The sequence below is a fragment of the Heliangelus exortis genome, chromosome 9 (genome assembly GCF_036169615.1).
Source record: "Heliangelus exortis chromosome 9, bHelExo1.hap1, whole genome shotgun sequence".
Classification (NCBI taxonomy): Eukaryota; Metazoa; Chordata; class Aves; order Apodiformes; family Trochilidae; genus Heliangelus; species Heliangelus exortis.
In genome coordinates, this window is record NC_092430.1 from 2970816 (window position 1) to 2986157 (window position 15342).

The window sequence follows — 15342 nt, forward strand, 5'->3', positions numbered from 1 at the left end:
ATTCAGGCCTTCAAAGTACAATTGCCCTGTCTTTCACCTTGCAATCCTTTTGCACTTTCTTGGACTGTCAAGTCTGAGCAGTACTTTCTTACTCTGTTTTCCAGAAGACCCTGCCATCCTCTCCTTCAAGAAGGGAGACTTGCTAATCCTTACCAAAGACAAAAGGCTGGATGAAAGCTCTGGCTGGATCTCTGCCCAGAATGAAAGAACAGGCAAAACAGGGAATGTATTTTTGGAAGACATCTGCATTATTCCTTCTCTTACAAAACCCTCTAGTCAAGTGCTGGTAAGAAAAGCTGAGTGCTCCCTTTGAAGAGACTGGAAGATAAATTATAATAACTGTGTTAAATATGATTGAACTCATAACTGGAAGTTAATTAAGCTCTAAAGGTCTATACCTTCCACCGAATCAAAGAATGTCTGAAAACAAAACTAACCTTAGCCCAAACTCTGAGGAGAAGATTACAATTACACAAAAGCAATGATTTTCAGAGTAACAGTCTGTTCACCAGAAGTCAGTGCCAAGAATTGGTCACAGTTGATGGAATTAGATGTGCAATTGTATTTGGGTGGTGATCACAGATCAGGTCTCATGGGAAGCTCTAAGTTGCAGCTGGTTGCTTTAAAAGAATATATTCTTTGAGGGAGTCAACACAAGGTTTCCCATTGACCATGCTGCTAACAATTCTGTCTTCAGTTTTGGAGACTCAGTATATTGGATGCTGTGCTGACAGGTAAAAAGCTGAAAAAGGTGTGGAAAACAGACCAGTGGCTAGCAGGTCCACTTTTAACAAGTGGATAATCACACATTTTGATGGCCACTGCTGCTGGGGAAATTACTTCCTTTGAGTATCCTACTCCAAAGTCTTTCCTGAGTCTCTGAAAGATGCTGCTTAGAGGACAGATGGTCTTCTGCAGCACAAAGCACTCAGGCTCAGCATGCACCAGCTCTGTGAATGTGCTGAGTAGCACCTGACATCACGTGTGGTGACACACACCGTGTCCCTGGCACATACATGGCTCTATTGTTCCAGAGTTTGCTGATGATGTCTCCGGACCAAAGGAGGACAGCTTCACAGAAATCCTACGTGGATGAACCTGAGGAAGAGGATCCCAAAGTGAAGCCTTACACCCTGGAGGAGTTCTCCTATGAACACTTCAGGTGAAATTCTCTGTCTAGTGTGTGCCTGAGGAAAGGTCTTGCTGATCCTCAAAACCTAGGACGGAATGGCATTTCCCATTTCTGATTTGGTTTCTTCTCTTTGTTCCTGTAATTAAATGTGACTTTGGATGTGCAGTGACTCTGGCACATGGCCAGCTTGTATCTTTTGTCTGCAGAAATACAAAGCAAAGGCTAGAAGAACTCCAGCTGGACTTACTTATTTCCAGCAGGCCTTATTCTTACTTCTGACTCCTTTTTCCAGACTCACCAACTAGAGTAGACCTTGAAAAGCTAGGGAAAAATTAGTCTTCTAAAACATCTCTTCTTTTTTCAAGTCTTCTCCCCATTGGATCTACAAGAATTTACATTTTCCTGTTCTTGTTGACCTCTATAATCAAAGGATATTTGCACTCATTATCTTGGGACAGATCATGCCCAGAGATAAGTCATACTGGCCTCCTATGCCCATAGTAATCCTGATAATTTTGTATTGCCTGCACTTGTCTTCATTCAGGGCTCCTGAGAAGGAATCCATCAGCAAAGCTGTTCTCCAGAAATCCCGTGGGCGCAGTCAGCTGTGGGCACACTCCAAGGAGCCCTTGAAGCAGCCCTTGCTGAAGGCAGCATGCACAGACCCTGACCTTCGGGACTTGGCTTGTCAGGCCTTCATTGATATCCTTTCATTCTTCTTCTTGAGAGCACTCAGGGGAAGGAAAAGCCAGCACTGAACTCAGCTCCAGTGAGATAAATCCACGTTTGGAATATGGGGGGTGCATTCGTATCAAGCTGGGGAGTAGCCAGCTCTGCACCACGTGGCATTTTCCAAGGTCTACACAGAAAAGGTTTCTACTCCCTCCCAAAGCTCTGTAACTCCTATTGGCTCACTTGACTGAGAATGTGGCTTTAGGACTGAGTGATGTTTGCTGCATATGCCTGGAGCAAGCAGCTAATGCAGAACAAATTACAGCCAAGCAGCCACCACTGTGTAGGGAAAAGGAGCAGGGGACAGGCAGGGATTATGTTACACACCCTCCCATCAGTATTTGCCACTGAGACATCAACAGAATCACTAATGTGTTAAGATCCAGATGAGGCTTCCCATTAACCTTCCAAAATTGTCTTGCTTTTGCCCTTGACAATGCATTCACCCACCATGAAATTCATGGGGGACTACCCCTCAAAACAGGCACACTCCTCCGTGGAAGTCACTGACCAGATATTTGTAGCAGCTATGAAGGAGGAGGTCCTGCGGGATGAGGTTTACTGTCAGATCATGAAGCAACTGACAGAGAACAGAAACAGGTACTGACCTGGGTCCAAACACCCGGCCCCCGTGGAGCCAGGGCACCCCTGCCAGGAGGCGGGGGCCCAAGGAAGGGTGGCCAAATGTTGGGAGTGGCTCCTTCCCTTCCCCCTTTTTTTTCCAGGCAAGGTGGTGGGGCTCAGCTTTGCAGAGCACTGACTGGAAGTCAGTGACAGGCCACAGAGTGGGACCCCTGTCATTTGTGTCCCTGGGGCTGCTGCTTGGCTCCCAACAGCACCCAGTGCTGGGTGCTGTGCAGCTCGGTGGGAGGCAGGCGAGGCATCTCCCGAGCCCTCTCACTCCCACCCCTGTCTGTGGAGAAAACACTTTTTTCCTTGCAAAAGGAAGCTTAAAAAATACTAACTAATAACAAAATTGTTTGTTTCTACGTGCAGGGTGCCACTGCAAATGTTAGAGAAGGAGCTCCTGTGTGTTTTCTTTCTCACTGTCCCACAGATGTGTATAACTATTAAATGGTGAATTGCCTTGAGTGCAGTAAATCTTACAGAGTATCTAGTGCACAGTCTGTAACCGTGGTGCCAGCACCATGCCTGATGTACTGGGACCAAAATAGTCCAGTGGGTCATTCACTGTTTTGAGAGGGGTCACTGATGTGGAAAAATAATGCTCGAAGGGTGGCTACTTCCATATATTTTCATTAGAACAACAAATCTTCCATCGTTCCCAGGCTGCTGGGCTGTGGACCATGTCATGGTCTGACATAGCACCAACACCACTGACCTACAGACCAGAAATGGGATTAAAATAGTTTATCTTCATCTGCAAAATTAAGAGAAGTAAAGAGGGATAAAGAAGCCAGGACCTTTTTATTCAGCCGAGCCTGATGCCCACTCACAGGCAGACCTGCTGGCTTTCCCAGCCAATTCCATTTTCCACCATTTTCAGAGTATTCTTGGGATGCAGCTGAAGGATGCTCTGCTTTGAAAATAGAATGACTGACCACTTTCTGGCTGCAGAGCCTTTCCTGTTGGGGAGGGTGAGATGCCAGAAGAGCTTTGACTGGCAGATTTCCCAGGTTCTGAGGCTGGAGCAACTGGCTTTCTGCCTGATAGTTGTACAGACTTGGAGTATTTAAGAACTGTGTCACTACACAGTGACACCTACCTGCTCACTCTTCAAAGCAGGAGTATGAGTCAGGGAAAGTCAAGTACAAGCCAAGTGCTGGTGCTCTGCTGGCTAGCACTGAGGGCAGGGCAGTGCCAGCAGCTGATAAAATACACTCCAAATAAATGTGAGCTTGAACAGAAAACTGACAGTGGCTTTCCAGGGGGGGTGAGACCAGGGTGACTGCTGACAAAATGACTGTTTAACTGGAGCTCGTATTTATTCATGAGATCTGCAGCCATCCAGAATATTTATGAGCTGGGTTTAGCCTTGTCTTTGCATATGGGCTGTCGTCCTTTCACAGAAAATGGCTGCAGATCCTGCATGAAGGCTGTTGATTTGCAGTTCCTTGCTGAATGGCACAACATCCCATGATGGGAGTGTGTTTCTCTTCCCTGTGTCTGGTGTGTGGCTTAACAGAACCTGTTTGTGGCTGTAGCAGAAGCGTTTCCCTTCTCTTCACAGGTACAGCCTGACCAAGGGCTGGCAGCTCCTTTGGCTCTGCACTGGCCTGTTCCCACCCAGCAAGTCACTGCTGAAACATGCCCAGAAGTTCATAGAGACACGTCAGAAAGAGCCACTGGCCCTCGAGTGCAGTCGGAGGATTCAGACAGTGATGAGGTAAACACTCCAACACAGAGCCAGCCCAAAGCGCGCAAAAATCACGAATATTGAGACTCTTCCCTTCCTTTGTCTCTCCACATCCTTTTTATTTCACTGATCATTGGTTTTAGTTGTCTCACAGACTTTGAACTGCTAGGAGAGGTCTGTGTCACAGATTTATTTTTTTCTTCCCCAGCCAGTGATGTTTTTCAAAGTTCAGCATCACGTGTGATCACTTGCCTCCCGGGACAGAGCGTTTCACACACACTTCAGGGCCTGCAGCTTGAATTGAGGTCCTGAGTTGTCAGTGACAAAGTCCTGAGCTGCTTTCCTTTGGTGAGGCAGCATGTCCTTACCCCCTTACATATGCCTGGGGATTAGTCTTGAGTTTGTTGGATCTCAGTAGCACTTAGCTGCACACGTGCAGCTCAAAGTACCAGGTTTTACTCAAGAGAGGTGGCACCAGTGAGGCCACTGACAGGCAGGGTGCTGATGAGGCTCTTGGGTTCCTGATGGGGAAGCAAAGCAGATCCCTGCTGGTCAGAGAGGATCAACACGATCAGCTCCTGTTCTTTGAAGAAACCCACATGAGCAAAGCCCTGACACTTCCCTGGCTGCTCACACCAGGGCATTTCTCAGTCTTCTGGGCATTGTCCATGTCCTGAGGAGGGCTGAAGATGGGTCTCTGACCCATGGTGCTTCCCAAGCTTCTGAATGACTACCTGGTGGCAGAGATAGTGGAAGGACTACCTGGTTCTCAGGAACTGCAGGGGGAAGGTTTCTGTAGCTTCCAGCAGGCACTGAAATTACCCAGCTTGACACTCTAAGGACACAATGCTTTGGCATCAAGGTTAACCTCAGCCTCCTCTCTTTTGCTGCTGCTGTGAGTTGCCACCTGCCTGACACAGATCTCTCCAGAGGAAGCTTCCCAATGTCTCCCTCCAGCTTCTCCATTCTCCCCCTTTTCTCAGGCTGGACCCAGTGTTTGATCTGTGGGCCTTCAGGGCCAGGCTCAAGGGGAATGCCAACAGCTTGGCTCTGCCCCTGGCTGGGGGGGGTTTGGGCACTGCTGGGGAAATGTCACTGCACATTCAACTTGCCTTTGAGGTGCCTGAAAAATGCCCAGTGAGGAATGCTGTTCATTCTTATTGGTTATGGAGAAGACCACCCACATTATGTGCTATTCATGCCCTAAGCCCTGTTGAGCTGTACAGAACTTCTTCAGAGTGAGGAAGCAGAACAGGCTGTTTGGGAGGAGAATTCTAGCTCCTAAATGGCTCCAGAACTGAAGCCTGGGGGATGGGAAAAACACCAAAGGCAAATGATGTTTTCTCAGGGCATTTCTTTCCCTAAGATTAAATCTGCACCTGCTGAATAGAAGAGAAAATAAAGTATTTCAGTTGAAAGGGACCTGAAATGACATCTAGCCCTGTAAGTAGCCTGCTCTCTCTGGAAAGAGGCGAGCATGCAGCTCAAAGGAGTGACCTACAAAACCATGGGGTTGCAGCCAGCTGAGCCTTTGAGTACCCCTTTTCCTCCAGAAACAGCTCCACAGCTTCATCCCCAGCCTCCTGGCTAACAGCCACCCTGATGGGTCCTCAGCAGATCTTGCCATGGCAATGAATTCCTAGCTGAGACTGCAGGGAGAAATGGTCCCAGGAGGCACAAGCTCCAGCCAAGCTGCTGCATTTCCTTCATCTCCTGTGGCATCCCTCTCCTGCAATGATGGAATAGGGCAGGTCCACTCTCCTTCTTCCTGATGCAAGAATTAAATAAAACCAATTTCTCCTTGTGGTCATAATCTTCATTCTTCAATAACAGTAAGGAAAAATGTTGCTGAATACATAGAAGGGGTAATGGTATTGTCTTGGAAGGTATCTTGCTCATGCAACCTTCTTGTAGAGTAAAACAGAGTTTTAATATATGTGCTACTAAGACTCAGTTTCTTGCTGTTAATACCCTGAATTTGCATGGGGGTGAAGGTCCATTGGAGCCTGCCCCACCCCACAGTACTAGCACAGCATATTTTGGATGGAATATGTTGTTTGGATGGAATACTGTTGTTCAGCTCCCCAGAGATTAAACATTCAGCACTGATCTCTCTCCTGTGGTGGTGGTGTTTTCCAGGAGTGGCTCCAGGAAGTGGGCACCTCACCCTGTGGAGGTCGAGGCCATCTTACAGAACAACACCAAGATCTCACACAAGATTTGCTTCCCCAATGGAACAGATCAGGTGAGAATTTACTTGTTTCCCCAGCCTTGGCCACTGTCCCAGCCATGATGTGCTCATGCAGGAACACATTTCAAGACTGGCAGTGTTCTCTGTTCTTCCTCTCTCCTGTGTAACTTGAGTCTTGTCGTCTCCCAGACATTTAATGTGGGAACAAACACCAAAGTCCGGACTCTGTGTCAGAACATTGCTTCCAAATTGCAGCTGAGCTCCTGGGAAGGCTTCAGCCTCTTTGTGAAGATTGCAGACAAGGTAACTCTTCTCAACTTCAGCAGGGTAGCCAGACTCCCTGCTCCTCTCTTACTGATTTGCCAGACCACTGAAACAGCCATATATAAAGCCAAGCAACAGAGTAGGTCATTACTGCTTCTGTCTTACTGAGAGGATACAACCTAGACTTGAACTTTTAGCACCTGATAATTATTTGGAGTCTCTTGAAGGTGGATAGAAATGCAGAGCTTTATATCATTTATATCACAGGCAGTATCTTATTTCATCTACCAATCCCTCCTTTCTCCCCTTCATTGCTTGGCCTCTTCCAGGTGATCAGTCAGAATGAAGCAGACTACTTCTTTGACTCACTAAGGCAGGTGACAGACTGGAACAGGAGGAACAAACCAGGAAAAGATGGTAAGGAGAATGCCAGCAGGACAAGAACCTGCATGAGATGCTGTCTTGAACTGGAGAAACAGAAAATTCATCCAGTAGGGTTTACTCCACCTTGGGAAGCATGTGGCAGAGCCTTATCATACTGTTTGCAGTGACCTGATGCAGCCAAGCACTGGTGTCAGAAACACCAGAACACCCTGGGAGGAGGGATATCTCCACATATTTTAAATTGTTAGCAAAGCCTTTGACCTGTTGAATCCAAAACACACAACTTAGATATGTTGGTTCTCATTATGGTCCAAGGCTCACACGTGCCACATGGCTACCAGCTGACACATGTAAGTAAGTTCTTTACACAGTGTCACTCCTGTTTCTTGGGCTGGTAGAAAATTGGTATCTGTGTACAAAAGCACAAGTTGTATTGCCAGAGGAACAGAGAATAAAACAGCATATCCCTATTGACAGCAATTCTTTGCTGTCTTAGGTTTTGCACTTTACAGATGTTTTGAAACCTACACCACACTCCACTCACATTTCATGTTCATTTACCTTGACCTTTGCTGATTTCAGAACAGATGAGGTTCAGCTTCCTGAAGCTCTACCTACATGTCTAAGGCTTTCTAACTTCACTTTTCTCCCAACAGCTGATGCAGCTGCTACGAGCTCTGAAAAATCAGCATAAATAGTGCACCCGCATAAAAGTGTGAGTGCACTAAATCACAATTCATTTCTGTAAAGCAGCCCTCAGGGAATGCACCTCCTCCAGTGCAACAGGGTTAAGGTGTCCTGTACATTGTCAGGCAGCTGTTGTGAACAACAAGAGGGAATCAACATTCCTATTGTTGGTGTCCTCAGCTTCTTCCTCCCTCTCTGAGAGCTTGTACCTTAGACCACTGCATGGTCAGTGTCCAGTAACTGACAACTTAATCACTTTCCTAGCAATCTAAAATGTTCTTTGGGGCTTTTTCCAGTTTAGGAATTTTGCTTGTTACTATTATAACCAGAATTACATTTTGGAACACTCTTACAGGGCATTTAAAAACTACAGAGCTCTACCTACAGTACAAGAGAACTCTAACCATGTGTTGTTTCCTTAGGGGCTACTATGTCTGTAACCTATGAGGTGTACTTCATGAGAAAGCTGTGGCTGAATGTAACTCCTGGAAAGGACCTGAAAGCTGATTCCATTTTTCATTACCACCAGGTAACCAGCTCCCTAAAGCATAAACATAATGGCAGGCAATGTGGTCTGAGAAATACTCCTGAGCAAGGAAGCCTGATGGAATACTACAGCCTCTCTCCTCGAGGCCTGTCTTACAGACCTGCCAGAGGGCACAGCTCTGCCTCAGGACCAGATTTATTTCTCACAGTGTTCACACCTTTGCTACACACTGCTTGTGTTAGGGGCACAGCTCCCTAATCCAACTGTTCCCTGGAGGTGCTCATCTTACTCTGTAATTCTATGGAGAATCACAGAAAAGTTTGGGGTGGAAAGGACCTTTAAAGGTCACCCCGAGAACCTCCAGAGGAAATCAAAAGTTCTTGAGATGCTCGCGGACTTAGTGAGACTCACATCCTGACCTCACAGATTTAGCATGTGTCTGTCAATGTTTGCTTCAGCCTGTTCTGTCTGGATTCAGAGCTGGTTTCTTGCAGGAGTTGCCAAAGTACCTCAGAGGCTACCACAAGTGTTCCAAGGATGAAGCTGTCCAGCTGGCAGGGCTGATTTACAAAGTGCGCTTCAACGGCGACCGCGCGCAGCTGGCGGCCATCCCCAAAATCCTGAAGGAGCTGGTGCCAGACAATCTGCTCCGAGCAGTCTCCCCAGATGAGTGGAGGAAGGTAAGAACATCAGCTGGCATTGATCATACGACTTCAACAAAGGTTTCTGAGAAGACAGACATCAAGCCATTCTAGTTTTGATCTGTCAGTCTTTGAAAGCACTTGAGGGGGATGCTGCCGGCTCCCTCTGCTGTTTTGCCTCTTCCAGTGCAAACTTCACATCATCTCTGCAAAATATTTGCAGACCTGGATGACTGATTTGAGGTGTACATCTTTCTTGGAGAAACTAACCTATTTTCAGTGCCCAGAAGAATTAGAGATAGGTAAGACAGTGATGGGACTAAGTATTTGAGGATCTCATAGAGAAATAGAAAATTAAGACGCCCTAAATATTTCATGGTTTGGCCAGAAAATCAGTCACCTGGTACTGTGTGCATGCTACTCACAGCAAAAGGCTTTCCTATCCACCAAAAACCAAGAAGATATTTTTCACTTATCCACTGAAGAGGATACAGGACACTATTTCAAATACCAAGAGAAAATTCACCCTATGTGTTTCAGCAGAAAAATGTGATAAATGTCTGTGGGTGCTGAACACTGGCTTTCTGAGTTTTGTTTCACCCCATGCTGCCCCTCTGCCTTGAAGTCCATTCCCTTGAGCTCCTCTCTACCTAACTAATTATTAAGGAACACTGAGGGGTTCTGGGTCCACCTGGCCCCATGGCATGGCAAGCCAGTTTCATTTTCACCATCTTCTGTTCCTGTGGGCAAAAGGCCGATCTTGGTGATGGTCTGATGCTACCTTTAGTGCTAGTTCTGGACACTGCAAACCTGCCTGTCTCCACCTGACCAGGCTTTGTATCCTTTTTTTCAAAACAGAGCATTATTGCAGCATACAGTAAACATGAAGAAAAAACTGTGGATGAGGCCAAGATTGCCTTCTTGAAGATGATACACCGGTGGCCAACGTTTGGATCAGCCTTCTTTGAGGTGAAGGTAGGTTTAAAGGCCTCTAGGAATGGCTTTGGTTGTGGACCCACCCTGGGGGACATAGCCTGACACTATTTCTGTATCTGTCTGAGAATACATTATAAATTATATAATCCCATAACCTACTGAGGAAAACTCAGCTCCCTGAAAGTGAGGAGGTGGGTTCCTGACCTGTTCTGAACTATGCCTGTTATTTATTGGATATATTGTTGTTCCAGTTTGATAACTAATACGACAATATGGTAGCAGTCAGATACTTGTCCTGTCATTGTTCTCCCCAACAAAATCCTGCCAAATTTTGTCTCTGTGGACTCTTCCCTCAGGACAGCAATGTACTAAACCTCTTGTTCTGCACTGCTTACCTGCAGGAATCATTTCCCAGTTGCTACCTTGCCCTTAGCTGGTTTGCAGCCAACCATTAAACCTATTATCAGATAGCCTAGGAAATAACAGGTGATTCTGCTTTTATGTAGCTGTTTTCTGACACTGTTAAAGGTCACTATGCACCCGATACAGTCAATTTCTTAACTTTCTGCTCATATTGCTCTCTTGTTTATAGCAAACCTCGGAGCCAAATTTCCCAGAGATTGTGCTGATTGCCATCAACAAGCAAGGAGTCTCACTGATAAATCATAAGACAAAGGTAACAGTTGCTTCCCAAGAGTCTAGCTGAGGAAGATTAAACAGACTGTGCTAATTTAGGGACAGTAACAGGCCGTTTTCTGAACAGTAAAGAGAGGACAGAGTGCCTCTGTTCATTTTCTGTGTGAGATCAACGAAAATGGTATTGCCTCAAATCACTTCTTTGTACTTCTTTCCAGCACCTTGTACTGGAAACAAGGTACAGCATCTCTGAAAAAAAAAAAAAAAAGTGGTAATTATGATGGACCCAGGCAAAGTGGCAAGGTCAGGCAAATAGATGGACAGTGCACTGGGGAAATTTGCCTCAGGAAAATGCTTTGCAGGAAACTCAAGCTGTCTAAACAATCAGATGAGTGCCAGTGTTTCCCAGCTCTCTAACCCAAACAGTCTGGTCTTACTGAGGTCCCAGGCAAAAGTAGTATTGAATATCACTATTTGCTTTTAATAAGAAAACAAATATCCAGGAGTTTCAGATTGTTGTCAATATAATGGCAGCAAACCAAGTCAAAGATCAATATATAATGAAAGGAAGTCTCATTACAGTGATTAATGAGTGACTCACTCATATGGTGAAAATACAACACACCACTAGCCTGGATGCAACACCTAATTTATATACACAGGAGATCAAGATAAGTGGGAAAGAAAACAAACCCTCTGGTTCTACAGGCTTTCTTACAGAGCAACCCATTCTCATTTGAGAAATGTTCTAAAGTTCAGGGCTTTTCCCCCCTTACAGGATATTTTGACAGTCTACCCCTTCAATAAAATCTCTAATTGGAGCAGTGGGAGCACCTACTTCCACATGACAATAGGGAACCTGGTACGAGGGAACCGGATCTTATGTGAGACGTCTCTGGTAAGTTTGTCACAAAAAATACCAAACTTTTCCTATATGTCCAGAGTTGCCACAAAAATAAAGTGCCCAAACAGATGTGAAAATCAGTGCAGATACCAAAAGCATTCACTGCCAAGTCAGTAATATTGCTGTTTAGAACTAGCTCAGTGCTCTACAATGCTGTCTGATGCAAAGATGTTAGTCACAGGAAGAGGGAAAAATAGTAATTTCCCAAATTCTTCCCAGACAACAAAATTCTGTCTGAGACATTAAGACTGTACTTAGCCACAAAAATACATAAGAGGCTTTTTGTTTTGTTTAGTTTAGTCCATTGGTGTAATCCTTGGAAGATTTAACACTTGTCAGTGAATGGCACCACCTTTTTAAGAACTGGTTTCAGATTGTCCATGGGCTAATACAAGCTGTATAGATACTTAATCACAAATTTGTGAGGCAATATCAAAACATCAAAGGACTAACTTCTCTCACAGAAAAGTTTGGATTGCCAAGTACAAGATGTCAGTCCATAGAATGACTGGCAAGGAAACAACAGAGCTATGTTTTGTAAACTTTTGTAAATCTGTGAGGGAAGGAACTGGGGAAGAATAGACAAATAATTATCAAAACAGTGACAGCTGTTGGGAGATGTCCATGAAAGAAAGAGAAAACAGGGAGGAAATCATAGCTGGTTTTGCCTCTGGAATTCTTTGAGGGACTAAAGACTTTTTTTTTTCTGACAGGGTTACAAAATGGATGACCTGTTAACATCCTATGTCCACTTGCTAATGAATGCTGTAAACAAGCAAAAGAACCTCCCGGCCTGAGAGTGCAAATAGAACCCATGACCTGTACCTGTGCCAAACTACCTGCAATTTCATCTCCTGGAAGAAATGCTGTGTAAAAATACTAATCTGGATGACCAGTCTTTTGATCATACACTGGATGAACTGTGTTGCTGAAACATGACAAGAGAAGCTCCAGTGAGCATGTGCTTTCAAATACCTGTAACACTTGTCTGTCCTAGATGTAGCGTAAGAATTCCATTCAGATTTTTGACTTAGATGAAGTTTAGCTGGATTTTAAAGTTATATGGGGCAGGAGGTGGGGAAACCATAATACAAGAGCCTCTTCTGATACTCAAAATCTCCTCCATTCCTAAGAGAGACACACACCAACAGTTTTCTTCCTTTTGGAAAGAAAATGTCCTCTTGTTGCATATATTCTTACTACATGCATAAACTCCTCAAGTCTCTGCAAACGAAGGTAATGTTTTTTTTGTTTTTTTCCTACTGGAAATTCCAAGAGTGGAGGAATGCCTTTTAGTTGTAGGCTAACTGGGCACACTGAAAGGAAAGATGCAGGTTTTCATCCTTTTATCACTAGGTTATGTACTGCAGGTTACAGTAGGCTATGGCAAACAGTTCCTGTCAGAATGCAATTGTCATTCCTGGGTGCTGGCTGTGCACTGGTTTGCCATTGCCATGGTTAAATTGTTTTCTTCATACCATATTTTATAATGCACTTGGAAACCAACCACTTCTTTCTACCATGTACTTTCTAGTAAGCACAAACAAACTGAAATAAGACTGGATTTTGGGTGCATTACTTTTACTCAGTTGCTCCTATTTCAAGTTATAGATGTGCTATTCAGTGCAAATCACAATCAAAGAGATCACTCTAACAGACATCTGTTGAAAAGAGACTTTTCTCCTCTATAAAAATGTTCTCAGCTTGGACTTAGGCAGACATTCACTCATGAGACAAGAATAGTTGCTTTAATTTCTCCTCATCTTTTCTATTTTCTGTTTAGCAGGAACTAGACTGGTAGAATTTGATTCAGCATTTGTTCATCTCTCAGACCTTTGTGAACACAAAGCTTTGGTCCTACAAGAACCAAAGTGTGAGCAGAGTGTAAAGCATGTGTGCACTGTGGTTATAGGAAACCTAGATGCTCACCCCATCAGAGAACAAGTTCTCCTCCTCACTGGTCAGCCCTCCCTTGCTCACACTGAAACATGCACATGTCTTAAAGCATTTATACCAAGTTCCTTGAGACAAAATCTGGCAGTGCTGGACAAGCAGCTCTGCTAGATCTCTTAAATTTGCCAATGTATGCACAATGGTTCTCTTGTTCCCTCTGATACGTGAGTGTGAAATTCAAACCCTGATGGGGAGTTTTGTACATGGGTGGCAGGGAAGAGCCCCACTCTCCTTGTGCATTGAAATTGAGTGCCACACCTGTCAGAATAGTTGATGCTTTTGCTAGCAGTTAGATATTCCTGCTGAAATGTCCATTGCTGGCAATGGAAACTTGAGACTAATGGAGCTATTTTCTCTGGTCTAACGGGCTGTGAGAGGCATTCAATACTGTACCTGTACAAAAAGAAATTTTGCAGCCAAGCTATACTGTTTCCTGTTTTTTCAATAAACACTGCAGAAATTCAACCACAACGTCTTTTTTAAGAGAACTGAATGTTTGCTCCAGATCCAAATACAGATCTTACTCCAGAAACCTGAAATACACGACCCCTCGGTGGATATCCCGTGCTGTTCCTCAATTGGGCTCCAAAACTCCACACAAACAGGTCGGGCAAAAAAATGCAAAGAGTGACCACTGAAAACTTTTACTGGCCCTAATCCTCTCATGGAACCCTACCCACAGCATAACCAACAATCAGGCTACGGGTTTGCTTTAGTACCAAAAACATCAAATATTCCACTGCTCGGTGGCTACACTCTCGCTGTTGCTCAAGATGGTACCAAAACACCACACAAAATGGCCTGGCAAAAAAATGCAAAGATTGAACACTGAAAACTTTTATTGGCCCTAAACCTTAAAAGGAAGTCAACTCACAGCACCACCAATAATCAGGCTACAGGTTTGCTTTTGTAACAAAAACCTCAAGTATACCAGCCCCCAGCGGCCACTCTCCCACTGTTGCTCAAGATGGTGCCAAAACACCACACGAACGGGTCTGGCAAAAAAGTGCAAAGATTGAACACTGAAAACTTTTGCTGGCCCTAACCCTCTCATGGAACCCTACCCACAGCACCACCAACGATCGGGTTATGGGTTTGCTTTAGTACCAAAAACCTCAAATACACCACTGCTCGGTGGCTACACTCTCGCTGTTGCTCAAGATGGCGCCAAACACCACACGAACGGGCCTGACAAAAAAATGCAAAGATTGAACACTGAAAACTTTTGCTGGCCCTAAACCTTAAAAGGAAGTCAACTCACAGCACCACCAAGGATCGGGTTATGGGTTTGCTTTAGTACCAAAAACCTCAAATATACCAGCCCTCGGCGGCCACTCTCCCACTGTTGCTCAAGATGGCGCCAAAACACCACACGAACGGGCCTGGCAAAAAAGTGCAAAGATTGAACACTGAAAACTTTTGCTGGCCCTAAACCTTAAAAGGAAGTCAACTTACAGCGCCACCAACAATCAGGCTACGGGTCTGCTTTACTATCAAACCCCTCAAATATACGACAAAAGCTTCACAACTAGGTCACACTTATGCTCAGAATGAATGATTAATTTACATACACAATTTACTCTTACAACAATGGAGTACAGAATAAAACTGTTGTGTTAAAGGAGTAATTTGTCAGAAAATAAAGTCCCCTGTGTTCCAGCTGACCCTCAGATACTAGAGGGGGTGGTGGGGCTTAGACTCTGAGAGATACCTCATTTGGTGTTAATAATTTGGTTGCATTCAATACTGAACTCTCCCCAATTCCACTGCTAATGCTGCACTGTCCATCCAGTCCTGCTGGACACCAACTATCCCAGACACACTCAGAGTTTGGCTGTGTTCAGGGAGAACTCTCATGGCCAGATTAATGAAGAGTGGAATTTACTGAAGCAACAGAGTACAAGCTCTTGAGTTTGCCAGTGATAAATTCACTGTCTGCAAAGAATATGCAATTCTCTAGGCTATGAGTAATGCAGCCTGGATACAAAGGTGTAAAGAAAGTGACTACAGAGATTTAGGCTGTTCCAGGGGAGACACTTGGTACAGTCAAGTGTTTGGATCTTATCCAAAGGCATCCC

The 15342-nt window shown here is 44.8% G+C and overlaps 1 protein-coding gene across 2 annotated transcripts in view; it reads left to right on the forward strand.

The window, feature by feature from the left end:
- MYO7B (myosin VIIB) overlaps positions 1-13729 on the forward strand; it is a 45892-nt gene extending 32163 nt beyond the window's left edge. The window contains exons 35-48 of one of the 2 annotated variants that reach the window (XM_071751690.1): positions 105-286; positions 1035-1162; positions 1677-1834; positions 2311-2464; positions 4056-4211; positions 6321-6426; positions 6562-6675; positions 6966-7053; positions 8130-8236; positions 8689-8874; positions 9694-9810; positions 10364-10447; positions 11186-11305; positions 12025-13729. In XM_071751690.1, coding sequence (XP_071607791.1) covers positions 105-286; positions 1035-1162; positions 1677-1834; positions 2311-2464; positions 4056-4211; positions 6321-6426; positions 6562-6675; positions 6966-7053; positions 8130-8236; positions 8689-8874; positions 9694-9810; positions 10364-10447; positions 11186-11305; positions 12025-12108 — 1784 coding nt within the window. In that variant the 3' untranslated portion in view covers positions 12109-13729. The remainder of the gene's footprint in view (positions 1-104; positions 287-1034; positions 1163-1676; positions 1835-2310; positions 2465-4055; positions 4212-6320; positions 6427-6561; positions 6676-6965; positions 7054-8129; positions 8237-8688; positions 8875-9693; positions 9811-10363; positions 10448-11185; positions 11306-12024) is intronic. The other variant, XM_071751691.1, reaches the window with a different exon arrangement.
- Positions 13730-15342: the final 1613 nt, after the last annotated feature.